This window comes from Echiichthys vipera (assembly GCF_963691815.1).
Source record: "Echiichthys vipera genome assembly, chromosome: 3".
Classification (NCBI taxonomy): Eukaryota; Metazoa; Chordata; class Actinopteri; order Perciformes; family Trachinidae; genus Echiichthys; species Echiichthys vipera.
The window spans coordinates 21,424,961-21,450,126 of record NC_139828.1 but is presented as its reverse complement, the minus strand read 5'-3'; the positions used below and the strand labels follow the sequence as shown (position 1 = coordinate 21,450,126).

Sequence of the window (25,166 nt, the reverse complement as noted above, 5' to 3'; positions counted from 1 at the left end):
TTTCCTTTTACCTCCTCTGTAACAATAATTATGCATTCCTCAAGGAGTCTGGGTATGAGGACACAGAGAGATAATGACGTGTTTCTATAAGGAGTCTCGTGGGTCTCTTCACTTGTCACATGCACCCCCCCCAAAAAAAAAGAAAACGTTCTTTCTCTCTCTCAAACTCAAGTTAGCTTCATTGTATGGCAGATCAGAAACCTATATTGCCAAAGCAGTACAAAAAAGTATATATAAATATATATTCATGTGCAAACATCAAGAATCATACCGAATATAAGATAATAACACACACACACATACACACACACACATACACCAAACAACCAACTAACCTCCTTCTTTGCTGCCACTTTGATCAGTTACAGACATGTTTAATTTTTCATACCCTCCCCTGTTCCTCTCTTTCCCATCTGTCTCTTTCTATAATCCTCTGTTCTTTTTGTCTCCTGTCTTCACATTATCCCTCCTCTTCTTCTCCTCCTTGACCTCTCATCTCTGAGCTGCCCTTCTCTATCTCCTTACCTCAACACCTAAAACTTCCATCCCCACTAAACTGCATAGTTGGTTGTTTACCCATCTTACTGTAATAGAGAGCATGTGGGGCTTCCCTGTGAAATAAAGGTTTAGGGTACTGACCGTGAAATCACAATGTCACATGTTTGAGCCATTTTCCCACCTTTGTCTCTACAGTATCTAACAAAGAAAAGAAAATGCCCAAGAAAGTAGGCTCAAAAGAAAGATTCCCACACTACAAGTTGTTAATTCAACCTGGAACTGCACTTTCTGTTGTTTACACCCTGCACTCAGTATACCCCACAGTGTAAGTGTACACACATTATCTATGAGGATGTTTTACATCTTTTACGCCCACCCACAACTACAACTACTGCTACTACAACTACTAATACATAAATGTGGAGTAAAAAGTACAGCATGTCTCTCTTGATATTTTATGTAAATTTTACTAGTAAAAGTAATTTAATAATCTCTAATTGTACTAATGCTTATACTTAATGCAAAACATTTACATGTATACATAGAACACTACTAAATTTACTAGTATTACTAAAGTAATGAAAGTGGGTATATGTTATTTTCCATAGTCAATAATAAAGGGAGAGAAAGGCGATAGAGAGAGGGGAGAAAGCGGGAGTCGAGGCAAATGGATTTAAGCTGAAAACCCCTGTGGTATGTACGTGCCGTGGTACACCTTACACGCTCAAATATCACTTGGATGTTGTAAATCACGGAAAAGAACATATGCTGTATTTGTGTAAGAGGAGCTGAGAGACGAACGGACACTATTGGCCTTGAAGGCGACGTGATGAGTTATGTGTATGTGAGAGAGAGTGGTAGACACAGCAGAGGTCAGAGGTCAGAGATGTTACTGTTTAACACACCAACACACTGTAACAACAGAGCCTAGATTAATGGCCGTGTACGCGTCTGTATGTGTGCAGTTTGCATGGGAGCTCCTCGGATATCTGTATAACAATTAATCACACACACACATACAACCACACCTTGTCTCTCTGCCCCCCTCTGGCCTCTCCCGCTGTTTTATGGCCTCACCTGCCACGATAGAGGGATGACAGCCACACTCAGCGAGAGGGAGGAGAGGAAATGGGAGAGGGAGGGGAAGAGAGATGTGGTTTCAGAGTGGATAGGGATGGGGGGGGGGTGTCAGTTGAAAAGGAGAGAAGAGATGAAAGACAAATAGGGAAACAGGTCCAGAGAAAAGGGAGAGAGAGAGACAAAGAAAGACAGCCACAGACCAGATGTGCTCACTCTCCATTCACGGTCACCAGTTCAGCGAGTGCAAAGTGTAAAACTATTTATGTTAATTTATGTGTTCAGCTTGTCATCAGTTGTTCAAAATCTATTTTATACTTTCCACCATACAGTACATGTATGTAGCATTTAGGATTATGTACTGTCTAACTTCTTTTACTATTCCTTTAGTTTTGGTGGTAAAATCAGGACGAGTGCCAGTTCCTATGTCAAAACCATACTTTTTTATTTAGCAATACTGTTTTCAGCACCTTGACAAATATGGGGCCCAGTCTGGCTTTAACTTTAACTTAAAAAAAAATAAATTTGGCGACAGTATGTTTTCGATCTCTGTACCGACAAATCCACTCTGCAGATTTCAGGTTTCTTTTCCTGCATTTGCATATTAGACAGCGATTGGCTTTTGAATTTGTGATGTACCAAATCTAGCTTGCCTGGGATTTTTTTGAATCTCAGATTTAAGGAAAGAGCACAGACATCTACCCCTTCAGGAGTAGAATGTGTAAAAATAAACATAGTAACTTCCAACAGAAGTTACATTTATTCTGTAAAAGATCCTCTTATTCACCTTCTTAAACATAAAATATCTCTTGAAAGTGAATTTCCCATCTTCCGCCAGCAGCTATTTTGAGAACCTGAACGCTCTGTTTGTTGTGAAGAACAGCATCCTCATCGTGATTTCTCCTGCAAAGCAATCCGGCAGATTTCCTGCTAAATCTGACCTGGTGGTCCCCAATGTAAACATGCAGTTCAGTGGTTGATGCAGACACAGTGATGAGGTTAAAGGTGTAGTGAGAGAAGTAGAGGGCCATCCAAACAATAAACAGGAGTGTAACTCGAAGGAAACTATAATAGTAGCTATAGTTGTATCAAATGCCTAAGTGTATCTGAAATATGTATGTCTTTTATATTTTTATGTTTTTGTCAAAAAAGCCTGTGAAAAAATGTACATAAAATGTATGAATGACTATGAAAAAGAATTGCCCTAAGGGAACAACTAATAAACTTACTAACTAACTAACTAAATAGTTACACTTCATCTTTTCAAAATACTTTAGATAACAAAAATCCATTAGTACATTTTTAAAACTATTTTCTTTTTCCTGAATACCTTCATCATTGCATCTCTTCAGGCTTAAATTAGTCAATAATGGTCACACAATTGCCTCAAAATGAATTCACGAGTGATGATTCATTAATGTTACAGTGCTACATCCAGTGGTTTTATACTGCCAAAACTGTAGAATAGAAGCGAAAGCATTGATGATGATGATGATGATGATGATGATGATGATGGAAAAATCGAATTACAACTGAATTATTTGAAAAAGGACTGCATTTATATAACACTTTTAACCGAAGCACTTCACAAATTGTCAGGTGGCCAATCATCAAAATCAATTTGACACATTTGCGAAGCCCGCAATCTGTGGACAACCCGCTGTACCTCCTGAGCCTCAGCCACCCCTAAATTTCTACATGACAGTTTTTATCGAAAAGTTACTATTCCTTTAGTTTTGGTGATAAAATCAGGATAAGTGCCAGTTCTTATGTAAAACCATACTTTTTTATACTGTTTTCAGTACCTTGACAACATTATTCTATTCACGGTAAGTACATTTTTTATAGTCTAGACTACATGTATATCCAACTGCACTTAAATGCTAAATTAGCTTCTATAGAACATTTCAGAGGTCACAAACACATTTTGAATGAGCATACACACACACACACACACACATACATGTATATACACACACGGATACACACACTTCAGGTTTTGTGGTACGTGAGTGAAAAGTGGTGGAACAAATTTCACAAATCCCCTTGAAAAGCATGTTAGACTTTTGCCAGACCTTTGGAAAAACATGTACAACAACCGGGGCTCACTTGAGGCTGGGTTGGAGGAAAGAGAACAGAAGCAAAGAAAGAGAGATCGGGAGGACAGTCGAAAAGACAAATGCTTTGAGATTTCGAGTTTCGGTGGTTAACTTCCTCACCTCTCAAACCACATGTGCTAACAATAACCTCAGATGAAATCCTGCCAGAGCTTTTTCTCTTTGTGCCCCCCTTATCATTTTCTTTCTGAGCTTTCTCTTCGACTAAAATAAAACCACTTAAGGATGCTGAACTAACTACTCAGAGAAAGGCAGGAAGTGTGGACAATAAACATATAGATGCATTGCTGGCAGATGGTGGTCAAAATCCTTGACCTACATGAGGCAAAGGTTTTATAAGATTAGCTGATTTGTTAAAAGACCAAAATAAAAAAAACAATCAGGTTTACATTTGAAAACCTGATATATTCCTTCAAATGCCCTGTGAGCATAAGCTGGCATTTCTAACCTTTTGACCAAATTGCCAATTATGGCCTAGTAAATGTGACATATCTCAACCAGACATCTTATTAAACTACTGGACAAGTCTGAACAGCAGATTGAATAGAAATGACTGTGGGAAAAGGATAAGAAAGACAAGGAATTCAAATTGATGTGCAAGCTTATACAGGCTATCAAGCTGTTGTCTGCAGCTGTTGTACTGGATTGAGCTGTGTTTTAAAAATTTAAGGAGGAGAGTGAGACAGGAGTTTTTGACTGGCACACATGCAGGGATGACTGCCTGATTGCTGAAACTCTTTCTAATATATTGAACTTCTATTATTTCCTCCTGTCTTGTTGAGTATAACATTGTGATCTTCTTGATTTGCAGCTAAATGAGAAGCAGTTGAGATGAGGTGAGTGTTAGCTCCTTCAAGTCTGCCAGAAAGAGGGGACACTGGAAAGAGAACACATTGCTGCCCAAACTAAAGCAATTCAAATATATTGGGATCTTGTTCATAAGTGAGGGTGTGTTGTTTGTGTTCAAAGGAGGATTGGTGCAAGGAAAAAAAGGTTGGAATTCACTGGTGTGGATGTTGCATTTGTGGTGAGGGTGGAGCTGAGCTTGAAGACAAAGCTCTTAATTTACCTGCTAATATACAGTATATTCCAACTCTCATCCTGTGCTCTGAGTAGAGTTCGAAAGAAAGAGATTGTTGTTACAAGCAGCTGAAAGTTTTCTTTACAGTTTGTCTGGTCTCACGCTTACACACATGACCTGGACATGTTTCTATATATACGAAGCCTGTGCAACTGGGAGGAAACATCAAGGGAAACCAAGGAGACGAGGGGCTTTATATCCCACCTGACCTGGGATTGCTTTAGGAGCCACCTGTCATAGCCATGTGCTGCCAAAAAAACCATACAAATGATGGAAACTGATGGGTGAAGAATTTTCTCAAAACTGATATTTATAGAGATTATTATGGGAGGGGAAGGGAGACAGGACAAGAATGCCTGTGCTCTTTATGTGGGAACCAAACAGCCTCTAATAAATTGTGAACATAAGACAATACTCAAGAAATCTACCAAGCAAAGGCTAAGCATACAGAACTATTCCAACTGCTATTACAAGTAATATAAACCTCTTCAGAGCAAGTAATGAGGAGTGAGCAAGGTAGAAATGATAAGAGAAAGAGAAACAAGTAACTTGATAGCTCTGTTCTTTGTTCTGCATCAGACCTGTTTGTTGGTGGACATCCCGCTGCCTCACACACACCTGGTACACATTACTACGTCTACATTGCATGTGTGTGTGTGTGTGTGTAACAGAGAGAGAGGAGAGATAAAAGAAGGAAGAGATGGACAGATGGAGGAGTTGAGTGAGGGCTGTAGTTCAGTTTGAGTGAACTCCCATGTGTGTTTCCATGAGAAAGAGTCCACTGATGATGTTACACAAACCATATGTGTTGGGGCAACATCTGCCTGGTGTTTGTGCGTCTGCAATAGAGAGACCCTGGGCCCTTATGTAACAAAGGAATAGATTAAGCACCACACTCCAGGAGACAATGCTTACGTGTATCTTTCTATTACCTTATCCTATTTACTGTAAAAGGCATTCCAGTCAAAAAACATTTTAAAAATACATTTAAAAAAAGAAATCCCAGATGCTTTGACCTTGGGGGACCTTGCAATACACTGGGGGAACCCTGCTGTCCCCTAAAAATGTACAAGTTTTTGTTTGTTTTTTAAACAAATGCTCCTGGGATTAAATATGATTAAAGATTTTTTTATTTTTATGAAATAAAATAGAAAAAAAATCTATATTATAATACCTTACTATTTTGAATTGTTTCACGCCATTTCCTTGTGGGGACAAAAAAAATAATAGTTGCAGGAGTTCAGCCTCTTAAGTGAGATCGATGATATGGGAAATTAAATCCATCCTTTAGTTTCGCAGTGCACCATTTGGGGTGTGTGGGCGTGTGACTGTGAGTGGATAGACAATGTGTTAAACGTGTTAAAATTCAGTGAGAACAACCTAATTTCGCACTGACCCAAGTCTGGGTAAACGACCCAAAAAGGAGGTGAGGGAAAAAAGTAATACCCCTGCCAAATTATTCTGTAAAAATCTCTCAAAAGTTATTGAGTATGTTACACTGCCAAAAGGCTTTATGAGATCCTGCAGTGGAATGTTGAGACCTCGTCACATTTTGTGAGATTGTGAGCCTTAAAAATGGGTTTATAAATACAAGAAAAATGTTAGTCCCAAGAGAAAAAAAGGTTTTCCTCCTAAAGATCAACAGAACCAGTGGACTCACTACTTCCCAAAGTCTACAGCCATGACCATTTGAGGCTGTGCGAAGGCTCAGTGGCGCTTCAAGCTAAAGGCCATCTTCATTATGTTAACATTAGTATAAAGTATAAATGAGGGTGATGTGAATGTCATTAGTTTTGGAGGGATTTCATCACAAATGAAAGAATCGGGCAAATCGATATTTTGACCTGACGATAAATGATGATGCAAATTCAGAGATAAGTCTTTACAATCTGTCCTGAGGTAAATATGAATGCATGTACAGAATGGGATGGCAGTCCACTGAACAGTTGTTGAAATGTTTCAGTCTGGACCAACTGACTGACATTGCCATCCTTAAAATACTTCAAACAACATTCTGTTCTGTCTGTCTGTAGAGTATTATAAGCTGTTATATGGCCTGTATTTTACCTTCTTATATAGAAAATGTTACTAAAACAAATGCAGAATTAATAGACGAGAATAGAAGCATGGGAATATTTGTCAGCCTAATAATGAAACAATAATAAAGTGGACTGAGCTCATTGTATAACGCTCCCAAGATGCATAATCAATAAAAAATAACAGCCAGCCTTAAATATATTCCACATATCCTGTTAACAAATATACACAACTTGGGAGCATTAAACAGTGTTGGACTTCCTCTGCTTTATAATTCATTATTTTGATTAATCTTGGCAATTACGGCTGAGGACTGGGATACTTGCTTTTCTCTTCTAATTTATTTTTGTTGGCCTGCCCAGTTGACTTTTACAAACTGGGCTGTGTCCACAATCAACAGACTGTAAAATGGTAAGGATTAATAAATCTGCAGTTCAAAAAGAGATACTGTGCATGTCTGTGCAGTATCAGCCTGTCTGAAAGGAAAGTTGTGGTTTACACAGCGTCAGCCCCCACTGGCAAGTTTTTAGAGACTGTTGTTGGACGTTGGTTACAGCACAGTGCCACACTGCTATTCACACATATACAACAGCAAGACACAAAGCCAAGGTAATAAAGTTTAGATGTGGTATTAAACTATAAAATATTTTCTGTTCTCATTCTCTCCGTGTCGTTATTTGACTCTAAATATCAGGAATAGAAACAAGGGAAGTTAGAGAAGGAAGCTAAAAAAATAAGTTTGGTGATGTGTATGTTTGTGTTTAGGTGGTGAGAGGGGTTAGGTATAGCTGGAAGTTAAAGTCTGAGTGCGGTATCCACTGCAACGGTCTGTTGGTGGGAGTTTTGGATGGGGGCATGCTCTTGACTGTTGTTGACATTACCCCCAACTGACCTCAACATACACAAACTACTGATATGCGCGCTGTATAGAAAAAAAAGCTCTCCGTCTCACGCCTGTTCCTTTCTTTTCCCATGTCTGACTGTGCATTTGTAGCAAAGCTTTAACGTGTTGCAAGAGGTAAAATACGACTCAGGTGTGCTTTCAGCCGGGATGAAGCTTTAAGTTCTGAACCTGAACGGAGAGTTCAGAAAACACATCAATAAGAAACCAGACAGAATCTTTCAAGAAGTCATTTATATTGAGTGAGTTAAGCTCAGTAAGTAAAAGGTCAAAGTGGACAGATATTTTACCAATGTGTATTGGCAGAATATTTATTTAGTCGATAGTTGTATAACCATATGCAGAGTTTCTGATCACACATCTGTGTTTAGTAATTAGGCCTCCTAAGTGCAAAATCCTTATCCACCTACTGTGCGTGCGTGTGTGTGCATGTGTGTGTGTGTGTGTGTGTGTGTAATAATTTTAATTTAGTAATGTTCAGAAAGCTGCATATCAAGCTGTAACTGCCGCAGAGTGGACAGAGAGGCAGCTAAAAATACACAGCATGGAAACTCCTGTTGAATCAAACAATGAATTGGCCCACGTACACACACACACACACACACACACACACACACACACACACACACACTGTGAGGCCTCCTGGCAGGCAGTGTTAAGTGAATAAACAGGGGATAGTTTTTGCTCTAGGGTGGATGGATAGTGGGGATACAGGGGAGGACGTTATTTTAAAACACAACCTTTGCTATTACAGGAGCCGAGTGGTGGGTGTAAAGATTCCACACACAAGGGAGGCGAGAGATAGACTCTTTCTCTCTCTCTTTCTGTGTCTTTGCCCCTCAAGGCAGAGATGAAGAGTACCGCTGCTTTTACTGTTGTGTGTTATCACACTTGTACTATAGCCACTTACTACAGCCAAAAAGACAGTCTGGGTTCAAATCATCAATCACTTTTGACTATGATTTGGACCATTACATCAGTGACAGTTAGATGGTAAAGTAGCACAAGGCAAACACGCTGATGTTGCTACGATTAAATGCATTTTTGCACGTAATTAAACTGTTAAACAGAAAGTTCTTTGAGGTATGTGCCAGCAAGGCAGGAACACTGTTTCCATGGACCTGCTATAATCCTGAGACACGATGCTTGTACATCATATGATGTCCAAAAAAAACATACCTGTGTTCTGTTTCATGTGCTACTAGAGCCGTTTGGTAGGTCGTATAACGTAAATTACTGAGTCAATGAAAAAAAGTTCCTCTGCACACTTACGTGTTTTACACAAAATGAAATCTCAGATAATAAATGTGGTGCAAACGCGATGCAGGTGTTTTGGTCTTTTTTCATTGCTGTCTTGTGTGTGTGTGCTGTAATGTGCTGTAGTTTAAAACTTTTTAAAAATAATTTTGAGAAGTACTTAGTAGTAGTAGTTCTTCGTTGGATGGATTTGTTCTAATTTGAGGACAAAAAATTTCGGCGTATTCTAACGGTCTTAGGGGTTAGGCCCAAAGTGATTTGGGTAAACTTTCAAGGACTTGAATGTAAGTCAGCAAAATGTCTTTAGAAGTTAAGCAGTACAAGTTTGTGTGTGTGTGAGTATTTACCTGTGCACAGCGTCTGTGGTTTTCGCACCAAACCAGAACGTGATCACTCTGAAAGAGACAGAGAGGATAAGGATTAACACAGAGGGGAGAAATAAATCTTTCACAGACAAATCCTGTGTTTGACACATTCTGCCCACATTTGACCCATTCCTGTGAGACTGTTGTCTAACTAAAAGGAGATGGAAAGCTAAATATTGTTAATAAAAGTTCCCTATAACTGGGCAAAGCTGACATGCAGACAGACACACAGTCAACCTTTCTCTTATTTACATAATTGTGCTCAGGGTGCAAAATGACTTAACACTCTGCGTTTGTGGTTGTTGACCCAGACAGACACCGTCACTTGGTGAGATGTATGTTTATGTGTGTGTGTGAATGTGAGTGTGCAGTCACTGCCGCTAAGTGAGTCAAGACCACCAGTAAACATGGCTGGTTTCACCACTGTGACAGAGGTAGACGTCATCTCATGACCACAGGGACAGAAATACAGATTAACCAAACCAACCATTCATCCTAAGTCCCTTCAACATTTAAAACTTTGTCTTCCATCCAAATAAAACTCCCTAAAAGAAACTTGTACTCATCCATATTTGGTATTGAAAGCAAACGTTTTCAAGAGGTTTTGAGGTTTTACCTGCAACACAACAAAGCTGTTGGTACCTGAGCAACATGAAGTATTTTTTGTCATTATCACATCATTGTGAAATTCTGACACCTTGTTACATTTACCATAAATAAATAATACCATAAACAAGATAACTGGTATCCTCTATATTAAGGTCAGACCTCCAATTAGGATTATTTTCGAATCATTTACTGATCATATTTGCCTAATCAAGAAAAAATCCAAAAGTTTATTCCGTAAAATGTTGAAAAATAGTGAAAATAATGCTCCGAGGCGACATATTTGGTTAGCTTTTTTTGTTGAACTAAAAGTAAAAAGATATTCAATTTACGTTGACATTAAATAAAGTAAACCAAAATACTTCTCACTGTAGAAGCTAGACGTCAATTGTGATTTATGTTTTGGCCAGATACATTACTTATTACTTTACTTATTATCTGTCAATCAACTAACTGCTTAATCAACTAATCATTTAAGCACTGCTTCCCATAAACCCTGTTGGTTTTAAGAAGAAGCGGGCAGCTGTAGTACAACAGATCAAGTTCTTCACAGGAGCGCTGTGAGGAAACCCATGTAAACCCAGCAGTACCTTTCTTGCTGTGAGGCGACAGTGCTCCTCACTGAGCCACCACTTCACAGTGTGGATGTTACATCACCTTTGAGCTATGTTTTTATTTTATATCTCTAACAGATTTTAGGAGATTATGGATCATTAACTGCAGACTGAAAACACTGTCAGCTGATTTTCAAGTTGAGCTGGTGAGAAAGTCCGTCAGTGTGGCAAAAGTGCTGCTCTTTGCTTTGTCATCATCAGCACAATCATGATGTCGTCATCCAACATCAAAACAGCTATTACAACGGTGGTGTGTGTGCAATTGTGTCTCTGTCTACTGTTGTGTGTGTGTGCCTCCAGAGAGTTTAAGAGCCTTTAGTGTGTGTGTGTGTGTGTGTGTGTGTGTGTGTGTGTGTGTGTGTGTGTGTGTGTGTGTGTGTGTGTGTGTGTGTGTGTGTGTGTGTGTGTGTGTGTGTGTGTGTGTGTGTGTGATAAGCCCTCTTAACGACTCCTAAACCGTCTCCTGAGCTCGCTGTATTTATTTTTGAACCAAGCTCATCTCTTTTCACATACACACACACACACCTCTCTGGGCTTCTCCTCTTTTAAGTAGCCTTTGTGCTTCTGGGTCGAAGGGTTAGAGTTGGGGTAAAAGTGAAGAGTTTAAAGGTTAGAGATTAGGGGTTAAGGGCTTTCACGGTACAGAAGATGCTGAATTGACTCATTCACTCTTAACATTCAAAACAGATGCATACTGACCATCTTGGTGTAACAGTTGCTATAAGAGCTAAACTGGACTTTGATGTATGAAGTAGGATTTATTCCCCATATAATCCCTGTAAAGACGCTGCATGTAACAACTATTTATACTGAAGAGAGGGCAAGATTAAGTGCTGGTCAGATAGTACAGTTAAAGGTTTCTTTCTGAATGCAAGACAGGGATGGCTGCCTCTTACGATTTTTGTAAATTTCCCAAACAGACAAACCATCAGTGACGCCTGCCTTCTGCAGAGACTGACCATTGAGCATATGTGTGAAAATGGTCAGAACTCCAAGTTTTTCCAAAAATTGTCTTTGCCTCATTCTTCTCATACTCTCACCCATGTCCACTGCTACAGCTGCTTACTGCTTGTTTCGGCTGTCCAGCTGTTGGCAGCAGTGAAGAGTGGTTACTTTACAGAGAGGACACACGAGGAGCGCAATCAACATCAGAATCAAGTTCTGAACAGACCACAACAATTACACTCAGAGTTTGCAATGCTTAAACAGAAATTATGTCTGTAAAATGGTACTTGGTACTCTGTCCGTGTTAGTATGACTTTAAGACTAAATGAGTATTGATGACACCACCCATGGCTTAACAGTAATCTGTGCCAGTTGTTAGAGGGGATAATGCTGGGACTGCTGCTTAACCAGCCTCCTCTAGAGATAAATTAGAGAGGGAAGAAGAAAAGCAGTAGAGCATAAAAGTGAAATCTCTGATGAATATATTAGTAACATGTCTGTGGGGATGATGGGTGGAAAGAGGAATAGATGAGACAGGAAGCAGAGGAACGGCTGTCATGGTTTCACCGCAGAGACACCTTCCTCCTCTGCCCACCTTTTCTTTCTCTTCTCGTCTTTGAGGAGAAGAGAGGACTACGCAAAACTGACGCGCCAAGGTGCTCCTGAATGCATCATAAATTATCTTCTTTCTTATTGCCTTATTGTCTTATGGTGGCAGTGTAACTCACTCAAAAGGAGGAGATTGTTTAGTCTCTCAAACCTTAAAACACAGTTGTGAATAACCTCACTCATCTGTGCTTGTAATGTTACACAGACACCAAGTCTCTGTACTTCTATTTCTGTTCTGCATCCACTGTTACTGCAAACGTGTCAAATCTCCAGGACAGAAACAGACTTAAAAAGACAATGAAAACCTTTGCAGGCTTAAGGGTTACATGATTTGTTTGATATTCAAAAAAATTCTGAGGTCTGACATGTGTGTTGAATTTCCTTCATTTGTGAATCCAATGTTTGATAACATTTGAAACCTGTATCATTTGTATACAAGTAAAATTGCTGACAGCCTTCTTCTTCTCTGCCTTTGTCCGGGCATTGCTGCTTTTTTATTTTTTTTTTCAGAATGTGAAAACACTGGCAGGAATGTACTGTATGTGAGCATGTGCAGACAAACAAAATGAGGATTCACTTATAAAAACATTGCTCACAGTGGTCAAAAACTCCACAGGGCACCTTTAAGTTGCATTAGTGCTGCAAAATTGGGACGATGTGGTGCAGCGGTGGAGCAAATTCCACCCCCAGATCAACTTTTAGCATCACTTTGCTATTTTCAGTGATTGTTTTTTTGGGATTGGATGATATCATTTAATGTTTTACTGATTTTATCACTTTGGCTTCTTGGCTTCTTCAAATTCACATAATTTACCAGAATGTCTTACTAAAGTTGCCAAATGGCCAAATGTACCTGTACTGGGTGGGTTTTATATACAGGGTGAAGTAAGCAGTAAGCGTATGGATGAGAGAGTCGTACAGCTGCATTGCAATCTGGTATTAGGGTGCTGTAGGAAACAATGTTTTTGCCGCTTTGAAAAAAAAAAGAAGAAAGAAAGAAATATATATATATAGTTTTAACTTTATACACAGCTGTAGTATTAATGAATTAATTAATTAAACAGAAAGATTGAGATTGCAATATTGCTCTGCTCCTAGATGGCCAGTCAAGGCGGGTTTATTATTTGTCCTGTGTCAGGACCCTTAGAGTGAACACCGAGATCTCGGCCGACATTACTGTCTTAAAGAGGCTGTAGTTGGCTCTGTTTTATAGCAAGTAGAAAAAAAACGGACACAGAAGAGCTCTCTCATTCTGCCTTTCATTTGTACCCTCCAACTCTTCTGTAAAAATGACAGGAGAGGACTTGAAAATGCCGGTGATGATATACTGTGGATGCTCCACTCAAAGAACTGAGGACAGTTAAGCATCTCCAGATTTTCACTGAAGAGATGTAAAGCTGCTTTCCCCACTGCTGGCCTCACATCTTCATCCCCTATCTTAGCCCTTTTCACACTCATTCCTTTTTCTGTCTTCCTCGTCATAACATCCCCCTTTTTTCTGTCACTCCTCTTCAGCTCCCTCTGCAACACATATTAATGCACGCACACGTGGATGTACACGTACACACACTGATCCCAAGTCAATTTCATGGGACATATTTGCTGTCAGAACCAATCAAGGCAGTTTAGATGGGCCTGTGTGCCGTATGGCTATTAAACGGTGGTCAGAGTGGGGTTCTGTAGGGTCTCAAAGTGTGTCTATGTGTCTGTCTGTGGCAAAACAGCTGCACATGTTGAAAAAGTCAGGGGAAGAAAGGGAGGATTGGAAGAAGGTGACTGTAAGAAGAGAAAAGAAGTTGGATGTGGGAGGCTGAGAGGAAATGGGAGGAAGGGAGGAAGTTGAAAAGAGCAGAGGGAGACAGACACGAGAAGGCGAAAGATGGAAATAAATATTAGTTAATAGGAGCAGAGAGGAGATTGGAAAGAAGTGGTGGATACTGTGAAACAGGACGCAATAAATTCTGTTGACTGTCGTTCGTCTGGCAGGACTTATTTTATTAAGGGGTGGCCAATTTTTAAGTGTATTCATCCATAGTGGAAGAACATTTTACAATTACAAATGCATTTATTGTTGCACTCTTCTTCTGGTTATGTGTGAAGTTGTATGCAATTTACTTTTGTGCATTTTATGGTTCATGCACCAAAGACACTGTCACTCATAAGAACATTGCATGAAAAATATCAAGAGAATTTCCCTCTAACCCAGTTTATGATGTATGACTTGAAATGAAGGAAAATGTGGAGAAATCCCATTTCATTTTAATGATGGATTTCCACATGGCTGCATTTAATACCAACACTAAAAACACATGGGTTTTATAACTTTTTTCTATCCTGAGATCCGTAAGAGAATTTTGCCTGAGACACAAGAGACCCGTCAGAACCAGAACTGACCAACGGAGTAAGAAACACTTGCGCTAAAGGACTTCCACATGGCTGTGATGACTGCTGAGTCCACAGTAATCACTGTTGAAGAGTTACGACTTGATATTACTGGATGCAACAGCAGGAAAGAGGGAAGGACACAAACACACACACACAGACACACACACACACACACACAAATACACAGAGACATGCACAGTTAACATGCACACGCACAGCTGCACACACCCTTCAGTGTTTGAAAGAGAGTGAGATATAAATCACACTTCTGCCAGATGCAGCGATAAAAAGTGAGTGAGTGTGTGAGTGTGTGTGAGACAGAGGCAGAGAGTGTGGGTTCATATATTATGTGTGTGTGTGTTGTGGTCAGTGTTTGCGGTGAGGCGCAGTAGAAAGTCTATTTAACATGAGGCATTAACTCTGCTAATCACACCCAGATGATCAGAAGCAAATGTGTGTGTGTTGTTTGTGTGTGTGTGTGGGTGGGTGTGTGCGTGTGTGTGTGTGTGATATGAGGTTCTTCCCAAAAAGCCCATGTTGAGGTCTGAGCCTTACCGACAGAAACCCTTAATTAGCTCACGTGCGTGTTTTTTATCTTAGTGTTGGTGGTGCCCCACATCCTGTAAACAACAAGAGTCACAACAAAGTTGTTGTTATAATGTCCTGAACTTTGCCTCATCGGATAATTATCTATTACGTCTGTTTCGGATCACTTCCAGCAGCAGCAATGATGAAACTGAAATACTCTAGACGACCGACAAATCAAAGGAAAAGTTCAACATTTGGGGAAATTAGCTTTTAAGCTTTATCGGCGCAACCGCCAGCTAACTTAGCTTAGCACAAAGAGAGCAAGCAGGGAAAACAGTTGCCTGTCAACCAGCGGAGGATCTACTGGTCCTGTCCAAGAAATAGTCAGACACATAACTCCCTGTAATAGTGTGATTTGCTGTTTTTATCTTTGGTTTTTGTACAAATTAAACAAATGAGATATGTGTTAGTTAGTGAGCTTTAGAGGTGCTGGTAGGCAGCCAGAGGCAGGCTAAGTGTTTCCCCCTGTGGAAACAGTGGTGGTCGCCAGTAGGAAGAAGAATGGATTTAATTGCTCAAGTATCATGTATAATATGCCGTCACAGTTTTGGTGTGGTAAGAGTCTTTCTGTCCATCTCTCTTTCTGCGGCTGAAAGAACAAAGCCATGCCGATAAGTGCCTTGCCATTCCAGCTGGAATTTACGGCCTTGGAATTTTTTATCCTGGTTTCAGGTGAAAGTCACTCCTATGCTGCCACAATTTTATAACCATCGATCCCTGGTTCTGCTGATCGAATGACAGGGCAGTCACAAAGCCGCAGAAAGAGGTAGATGCTTTATCTCTGAGGTGAATCAAACAAGCCTTTGTCTCCATCGTCACCCACCCCTCTGCCCGTCTCCCTGCCTTACCTGTCTGCCTGCATATCAGTCTGATTTTTAAGCCAGCGTATTAGTTTGTCAGGTTGTCTGTCTTCGCTTATGTCTGTTACACCTGTCTGTGTGCGTCTATGTACCTGCCCGCTCACCGTCACGTCCTTCCATCTCCCCTGTCTCACTTCGTGCTTGACCGCGTCTGTCTACCTGCCTTTATCTCCCAGTCTGTCTCTGTGCAACCTGACCTGACCGTTGTCGCTAGTCTTTCTCAGAGCGTGACTGGTTGGCTGACCGACCTCTGGGCTGATTAGAGTTACCTACCGCAGAGAAGCTGGGACACACACACACACATGCACGCACACACACATAAACATGAATGCACAGGCAGTTCATTGAGCCTTTCACTGGCCCTCAGCCCTGGCTCGAACCACAAACCATCCGCTCATCACCACCACAGACCTGTGAGTGTTTAAGACATGCAGTCTAATCTGATCTACTACGTATGTGCAAAAAGATCCAGCTCTGCAGGCGAGGCTGACATTTTTTTCTTATTATTTTTAGGGGTTTACATCAAGGAGGAATTTGGGAATATGACAACATACCAGCAAATATATACTCAGGTGCGCGTGCGTGCACACACACACACACACACACACACACAGAGAGCTATAATTACACTATTACACCATACAAGGGAAAGCAGTGGAAAACCCAGAGAAGAAGCAGAGAGAGAGGTGTAAATAGAAAACTGGTGACTCACATTCTAGTGGCTACACACTAGCCACACACACACACACGCACACGCACACGCACACACACACACACACACACACACACACACACACACAGAAAGAGCAAAAAACACAGGGTCCACCCACATAAAGCCAGAGGAAGCAATGTGTGTGTTTGTGTCTTTGTGTCTGGTGTGGTGACAGAGAAGGATGAGTAAATCTCTATTTGCCCTCACTGGTGTTATAGTTACTGGAGCTGTTATCAAAGGGGTTTTTTTGTTTTTAAATGTTATGTTGCATACACAGTCTATGTCGCCCATTAATCACCCTGTGTTCTGCTACACTGTCGTATAATAGGTTCAGGGAGCGATGCTGTTTTCCAGGATATGGTTGAGAGGAAACTTGGGGTTTTTTTGCTAAAAGTTTAGAGGCTCTTTTAAATTTGGTTGAATACATAAAGTTTCAGTCCCCCTCTATATCCTAAAATGAGTCGCACGTCAACATCATCCTTTCACATTTGTCGATGTCCTGCTAATCGATAATAATCTCATGGCCTGAAATGCCTAAAATGTTCAAAGGTAGTGAAACACAAACAGAAACCTGTCAGAGCGTTCCAGAGCCCAATAAGCTGTCTTGACATGCCTTGTTTTGTCCAACTAATAGTACAAAACCCAAATATACTAATTTTACAATAATATAAAACAGAGTAAAAGATGAAATCCTCACATTGGAGCAGGTGGAAGAGCTAACTTTGTCACTCACATGATTGATCTATTATCAGAAATAGTAAACACTCAATTTCAATGATGAAAAGCAAAAATTATTAATTTTAAGGAATCATTCCATGTAGTATTGAATCTTAACAATTGATCTTGTCTTAAAGTGAGTAAAAGATCCGACTAATAGAGTGAGTTACCTCAAAAACGACTTGTTTCAAGAAGTTTCCAGAACCAGTCTAGACCAAACACAGTAATGTAATGATGTCATTTCTGAATTCTGGGATATTTTTCTCAACAGGTGAGTTTGTGTGAATTCTAAACATCCCATAGATGTCAACCACTGTCAATAAGAGTATAACATAAAACAAAAAGCACACAAGAAATTAAAGAGTTGCATCAGGATAGGATGTACGTTTTTTGTTCACTTTTTGAAACTGAAACCTTAGTATAGAGAATGAAGGTCTGGCCTGTTACCTACCTCCCAGGTTTCTGTTTGATGCTCAACATCTGACTACTGCACTCCACTTCATAAAGTTTAAACCAAATGTTCCCTTTCTCACACCTTCAGTCCAGAACCCCCCCCCACACACACACACACACACACACACACACACACACACACACACACACACACACACACACACACACACACACACACACACACACACACACACACACACACACCCCTCACTGCTGGAGAGTCATCCAGGGGCCACCCTCATTACCCAATGCACAGGTGCCGAGAGTCTATTCTGGATGGACCAGACCAAACCTTCGTTTTATACATAAACATATGCAAACACACACACACACACACACACACACACACACAAATACACACACAGCTCAGAGCCACTGGGGCTGAACTTTGTGGTTAATGACTTTCCCACCCACTACACAGCATGCACATGTTGAAGCCGTTAACGATAAGTGGCTTTTCGAACTTGGTAACGTCCTAATGTCCCCGTTAATCTCACATTCCTCACTACAAAGGCCACAGAACATGGCCCAGCGATTTCACTGAGATGAGTAATTTTGTCAACCAGTATAAACCAGTAACCTACTTTTTTTCTTTTCAGGGTACCTTCGGCCTTCTGAGTACCGACACAAGGAAACTTAAATCAATCTGAGCAACATCAAAACATTTGTCCGTACCTTTCCTGATGAAAACCATGCTGGAAACACCATTTAAGGTGAGGTCACACCATTTTCTTCTGGTTAATTACTTAGGCTGTAAATGCTCCGCTGTGCTTTTCTGTTGTGCATAACAACACCTCTTAGCTGATGTAAAATAAAAAAAGAAGCCATTGTTTCTGGGGACCCTTGAAAAGTAAAGAATATATATATTTTCATAAAGATTTAGATGATAACTACAAGAATGTAATGACTACTTACTGTAGTTCTCCATGTAGCAGAGTGACACAACTAAGAATGGAGGTCAGAGGTATAGGAATATCTGATGAGGCTTTTTCTCCATCGGACTGGATAAATATAATTATTTATGTGATGTTTCAATGTTTTAATAAGGTTTCATGAAGCAATTTAAAGTGAATGTTAATGTCTGTGGTTACAAGCACCACTGAGAGCAGATTCATCCATGTGTGCATTCTGAATCTTACACTAAGAGATCATTAAGACAGTGAATTATGAAAAAGTCATTATTCAACCTCAACCCTTCTTATTTATTATTATTATTCATATTATTATCTAATGACTGCACATTGGTGATTCTAGAGGCTCATATCACCACTTCTCTTAATGTGACCCTTCAGTATCCTCGTGAAATATTTTAGGGAGATAGTTCACTCTGAAAATAAGAGCAAATAGGTAAACAACACTGTCAACCACATATGCAGGGATAGCAACTAAAGCGTCTAAAGTTTTGCAGCCTACCTGTCCTTAGGGGCTATCATAATTTCGCAGGTCATATTTGTCCCGATGGTCTAAAAACTCCCTTAAATAAGGACAAAGTGTTTAGGTACCTGGAGGTGTCTGAAGGCAGCGGTTAGCTGAGTCATATGCAGAGTGAGGCACCTGGACGTGCATCTGGCGCTGTGGATTTTCTCCTGAACATCCTCCTGCTCCGGTGAACTCCTGCGGGCACGAGTCACCGCCAACACCGCGCACAGGACCACCAAAGCGGCCCGACTAACTGACATGATTACACCGAGAGGAGGGTACGAGGAAACGGAATACAGGGGCGCACAAATTAAACGGCACGACTTTTCTTCCTCGTGTCCCTGCTCGTCAACGTCCTCCTCTCGCGACCCTTTAAGTTTAGAATGAAAACATCTCAGCGCCGCTCCTGTGTGCGCGCGAGCACTGAGTGGAGCGGCTCTTCCCTCCTCGCAGACACTCCCACCACCGGTACAAGTGTGGCCACCATGCTGGTTATCATCCTCATTATCCTCATCATCGTATCTGCGGTTTTCCCTCACCATCATTATTATTATTATCACTCTACTATCACTCCCATCACCTGTTCACGTGCAGGTTAATAACTGATTACACCTAATTGTATTCTATAGCATAGCAGCATCCTCACTATCACCATACCTCCCTCACCTTCATCACCATCATTTTCAATTTCATGTTTATTTTTTATCGCATCTTTGGTGTTCATGATCATCTTCATCATCATCATCATCATCATCATCATCATCATCATCCTCATCATCATCATCATCATCATCATCACCATCACCATCAACTCCAACATGATGCCATCCTGTATCTTCATCACTCACTCACAATCACCATCAGCGGTGCTAATGTAAGTCTTCTTTGAGAAGATCGACACTCCAGGTTCTTTTTCCCATCAAAATCCCCCAAATATTAAGATCAAGTGATTGAGGCAAAGATAATGGGATGTTTTATTTTGTAAAATTTCACTCCGCTGTAATAAGCCGGAGATGAGCACCCTGGCGCAAGGAGATATAGATCTTTTTTGGGATGTCAGAGTATAGAAAAGGGCAGGTTTGGACAGTCAGTGCGGATAAAGGCTGCTTCAGTTTCAGGGTCCCGGTATTGTTCATGTTGTCCTATAGCTGTCACATTTTCATGATTCACTGGGCCATTTGCTGTTCATGTTAGAACAAAACTGTGCTTTTCCTGACAAGTCAACATGTCGGCATTGTCATCACTATACTAGAATCATTTTCATCATCGCCTCGTCATCTTTACACCATCATCACCACCTGTCACCCTTCATCATCCCCTCTTCATTAACATTAAGTATTCCTACCTCCATCGTCATCACGTCATTGTCATTACAGCATCATTTCCATCCTTGCTGCCCCACCTTCATCAACGTACATTTTTTTTTTCTGGCCTCCCCTTTATTATCTCAATCTCCCTCTTTTTCAACATCATCCAAGTGAGGATCATAATGACATCCTTATTCCTATCATCATTATCACAAATAAACAGAAAATCAAAAATCTGCTATAAATAGATTAAACATGAGGAGATGCACTGCAGTGAAGCAAGACAAGGCATTTATGGCCTAATTGTTTGCATGGCAGGCTATTGTTCTGGGCCTATTAACACTTTACTATTACAATTCCATAAAAAAAACAACCCTTTATAGTCTGCAAAATCGTGTATCTGGTAATTATTAGAGCAGACTAATAAAAGAGCATTTATTAATGGGAAAGAGACCTAAAGAATGTGTTGAGGTAGGTGTCTGTCGCAGAGCCAGTCGGTGTTAGTCACCACTATTCAACAGCAACTGCAGAGCCAAGTGGGGTTTATTAGATCCAGGGCCAAGTCGAGATGTTTAGGACATATGGTTGAAAGCCCTTTTTGTTTACATGAAAATGTTACCCAGCAGAGGAGTCATCTCTATTGGCAATGAGATGTAGAAAGAATCACCTACGTTTTGATTTAGGGGAAATGGAAATGTATAAATATTTAGTATGACCTGGCAGGACTGTTCTTGGCCCGGCAGTGGAAACCAGACTTGATTCTGTCCTCATATAGAAAGGACTGCACACTGTAGGTTAGTATAATCGTCAAGACCAGTGGTGTACAACCATTCTGACTGTTAAACCTCAAAACTAAGGTATCTAGGGCTATAAATAAACGTGTGACTCATTTCGATTCACTTTCTAATTATTTTTCAACTAATTGATTAATACTTTGGTCTGTAAAGAGTCAGAAAATAGGAACAAATCCCTGGGTTGATGCTCTAAGACAGCGTGTTTTATTCGACCCCCAGACCAAAACCCAAAGAATTTTACTATCATACCAAAAATAAGCAAATCTTCCCAATTTAAATTCTGAACTAGCAAAAATGTGGCATTTTATTGCTTGATAAAATAAAATGACTTCAACATTCAATGACTAATTAATCAATTATCCAAAAAAAAGTTGCTTTTTGTGTTTCTGCATTGCAAGAAAATTGAGCAGTTCATCTAGGTCATCCAAGAACTCAGCTGTTCCTCAGCGCTGTTTAATGTGCCTGCAAGAACTTTTTGGATTTATCAATATGAAAACTGCTTCTTTAAAGAACCCATAGTTGTGACCCCTCATCATGGCACTGATATTGACTCTCAGATTCTTTGGACTTTTACAAGCCTAAAGGAAACAATATTCATTATTTCACAAGAAAAGAGTTTGAAAAGTCAGAAAAAAATGCACAGAGTTTCGTACAGAAGGAAATATGTACAGATTTGTTTATTTCCATTCTTTCTTATCTTATTGTGCATCTGTATCATGTGAAGCACTTTGTTACTTTTTTTAAGAGGTGCTATATAAATAAAACGTTACTTATCCCCATAATTATGTTGTGAGCTGTCAGATTTAGGATATCATTAGGTGGATCCAGCCTCCAGTTGGGAACCACTGATCTAGACAGTACCCAGACTACAACCTGATCACTACAGTGACAAAAATATATGAAGTTAGAATCAGAGACAAAACGTGAATGAGTAATGTGCTGTGAAGCCAAACGATGTGTAGTCGCAGTGTTCAAAGGTGTGTGTGCATGCACGTGCAGATCTGACCTCAGAGGACCTAGGCAGTCCTTAAATCAGAAAGCATGAAATCAATTCTTTTCTCTCTATCACCCCCCCACACACACACACACACAGACACACACACACCCACAAAAACACACACACACACACACACACACACACACACACACACACACACACACACACACACACACACACACACACACACACACACACACACACACACACACACACACACACACACACACACACACACACACACAGTAGTTGTCCATTATCTAAGTGACCACAAGAATATTTTCTTATTATCACAAAACACCCTGCTCAAGTTTCTGAATAAATCGTTAGTGGGGAAAAGACCCTCCCCAACACATACTAAAACATAACACACACACACACACACACACACACACACACACACACACACACACACACACACACACATGTAACAGAAACATTCAGCGCCTGTCCAAATCTGCGTTGATTAAAGCCAAATGTCTTTGAATTTCATGAAAAGCAAGAGAGAGAGAGAGAGACAAAAAAGAGGGATATAGAAAGGAAGAAAAGGAAAGACAGTAAGAAGAAAGAAAGAAAGAAAGATTTATTCTGATAGCAAACAGGTTCTACCCTGGTTTCAGACCTCTTAATCAATGTTATGTTATCTTTTGCAGCAATCTAAATCCTGACGTGAAAATGAAATGGTTGTATTCTCTCTTATTATCAGGCTAAATAAACTGGAATGGAGCTCTGAGGACACCAAAGTTGTGTCGTATCGTTTAATGACCTGAGGAGATTTGCAATCTACAATTATACGGAAATGAATCTGAAGTTTGTTTATTCATTAGTGAATACACCATCATTCTTATTCTACATATTTAACAAAGTTTCATTTGAAACAATATTTTCACAAACTTCAACTCTTCTATAATAATATGTTGAGTGATCGTCACTACTGATTTGTAAATTGTTATTAGGCACCTGTGTTACCTTTCCAGTATATTGGGTTCATGGTAGCTAAATGAGAAGTCAGTCAGTCACTTACAGCTGTTCCTCTGCTGAAAAAAGGACCCCATGCATGTGGCTAAGGACAGTTTAAGAGGTGCTAAACAAAAGCAAAAATAAATGCATAGAAGGTCTGCAAAACGTTAAAATGAACCTGGACTCCAGATGGCGGATTTTCAAAGTCTGGTATTTTATAGAGTATAAATGATCTAATGTGACCTATTATGGCAAAAGTATGAATTAAAATCTATTTCAACAGTTAAATTAATTAAGAAAATGTGGAAAAAGAACATTTTACGGACTTTTTTGGGGGGTGGCTGGTCAAACATTTCTTAGGGTTGCTCTTGGCTTCAGCCCTGTAAGCCAGCCTGTTTTGTCATTTTGAATGTGTAAATCGGGTTGCACTGTCTAGTCTTATTCACTAAGAATAACTTAAGAACAGATTTCCACTTGTGTAAGGACTTTTCATGTTCACAGAGAAGATTGGGTTTCATGATCCATGTTAATAAGGGAAGCTACACTGCTAAATGCAGCCCTCTGATGATGAAATCTTACGTGCCGGTCTGTTTGACATCTGACTTCTGGACCTTCACCACATAAACACATTTTATTACGGTGAAATCCAGCAGAATTAAACGTCTCTATGAACTACAAAACAGAGAAGCTGTTTCCAATTTCCAAATATTATCTCTATGTATTTAACATGTCATCTATTTAATCCCAATCCATTTAACTGTTCATGTCAAAGCACGTATATGTTGTTATCATTCTTGTTAAAGATTATTGAAACGGTCAGAGATTATTCCCTGCAGCTGGAACTACTCGCCGGTCACCTGTCAGTCCTCTGATCTCTGTCAACTTCAGTCTTCAACAGAACTGTTTCTCAAGCCATGGTCCAGGGACCCAAATGTGGCTCGTTGTGAATGTAAGCAGCATAGTCTGTGTCAAGAGCAAAGGAAGGCAGAGTGTTTCCGGATAGAGCTACAGTGTCACTATGTGGCATTTTACAGCAACTGCTGTTTTAGTATTGATTCTGATTCACTACATCCACATTGATGCATGTAAGCAAGTTATGTCATGTAGAAATGAAACTGCCCTGCAAATACTATTTTATTTTCCCTCAGAGCACAGTCCAATTTGTTTACAGAACATAATATAGTGAGGATTTAATAGGAGGTTTCCTTCAAAGGATTTTGTTTTGATTATTAGATTACAATCATTTAGCTGACGTTTACAAGATTTACAAGAAGTGCATTCAACCATGCGGATACAAGTTACAACCCCAAAATCGCAAAACTCTTGCAAATACATAACCTTCAGCAAAAGTTCTTACAGACAATAGGAGAAAAGAAAGAGTTTTCTTTTTTCATTCCGTTTCATACTATGTTTAGTTTGTACTCTTCCAATTAATTCAGATAATTACTTGTGTAACAGAGACAGTACTTCAGTCAGCGCAACATTTTAATTGGGTCTACAGTCAAGAAAATACAATTCAACTCCTGACTCCTTGAATGTGTCTTATAAATAAAGAATTTAACAGAGACAATGTAATGTTTAGCAGCTACTTTCTAGCATGCTAGTTGTATTGCTGTAAAAGGCAATGTAAACTATAGGTGAGTGGAAAACTACTGACTGTATCGACTTGTGAAATGTGGTGTAACCTTGGTGAAAAGAATGTGTTTGTGTAAGGAGGTCACGATAACCCACCCAGACAGATACTGACTCTCCACTGACCTTGTCTTCTCCCCCATTATGAATAACTGAATGTCTTCATCTTTAGAGAACTCATACTATTCATTTTCACTTCACATACACAACACAAAACAACAACAACAACAACAAC

The 25,166-nt window shown here is 39.9% G+C and overlaps 1 protein-coding gene across 1 annotated transcript in view; it reads right to left on the bottom strand.

The window, feature by feature from the left end:
- Positions 1-19,592, bottom strand: part of anos1b (anosmin 1b) — a 39,192-nt gene extending 19,600 nt beyond the window's left edge. Inside the window, exons 1-2 of the mRNA XM_083911171.1 lie at positions 19,325-19,592; positions 9,316-9,363 (exon numbers count right to left, since the gene is read on the bottom strand). Of these exons, the coding sequence (XP_083767297.1) occupies positions 9,316-9,363; positions 19,325-19,501 (225 nt within the window). The 5' untranslated portion in view covers positions 19,502-19,592. The remainder of the gene's footprint in view (positions 1-9,315; positions 9,364-19,324) is intronic.
- Positions 19,593-25,166: the final 5,574 nt, after the last annotated feature.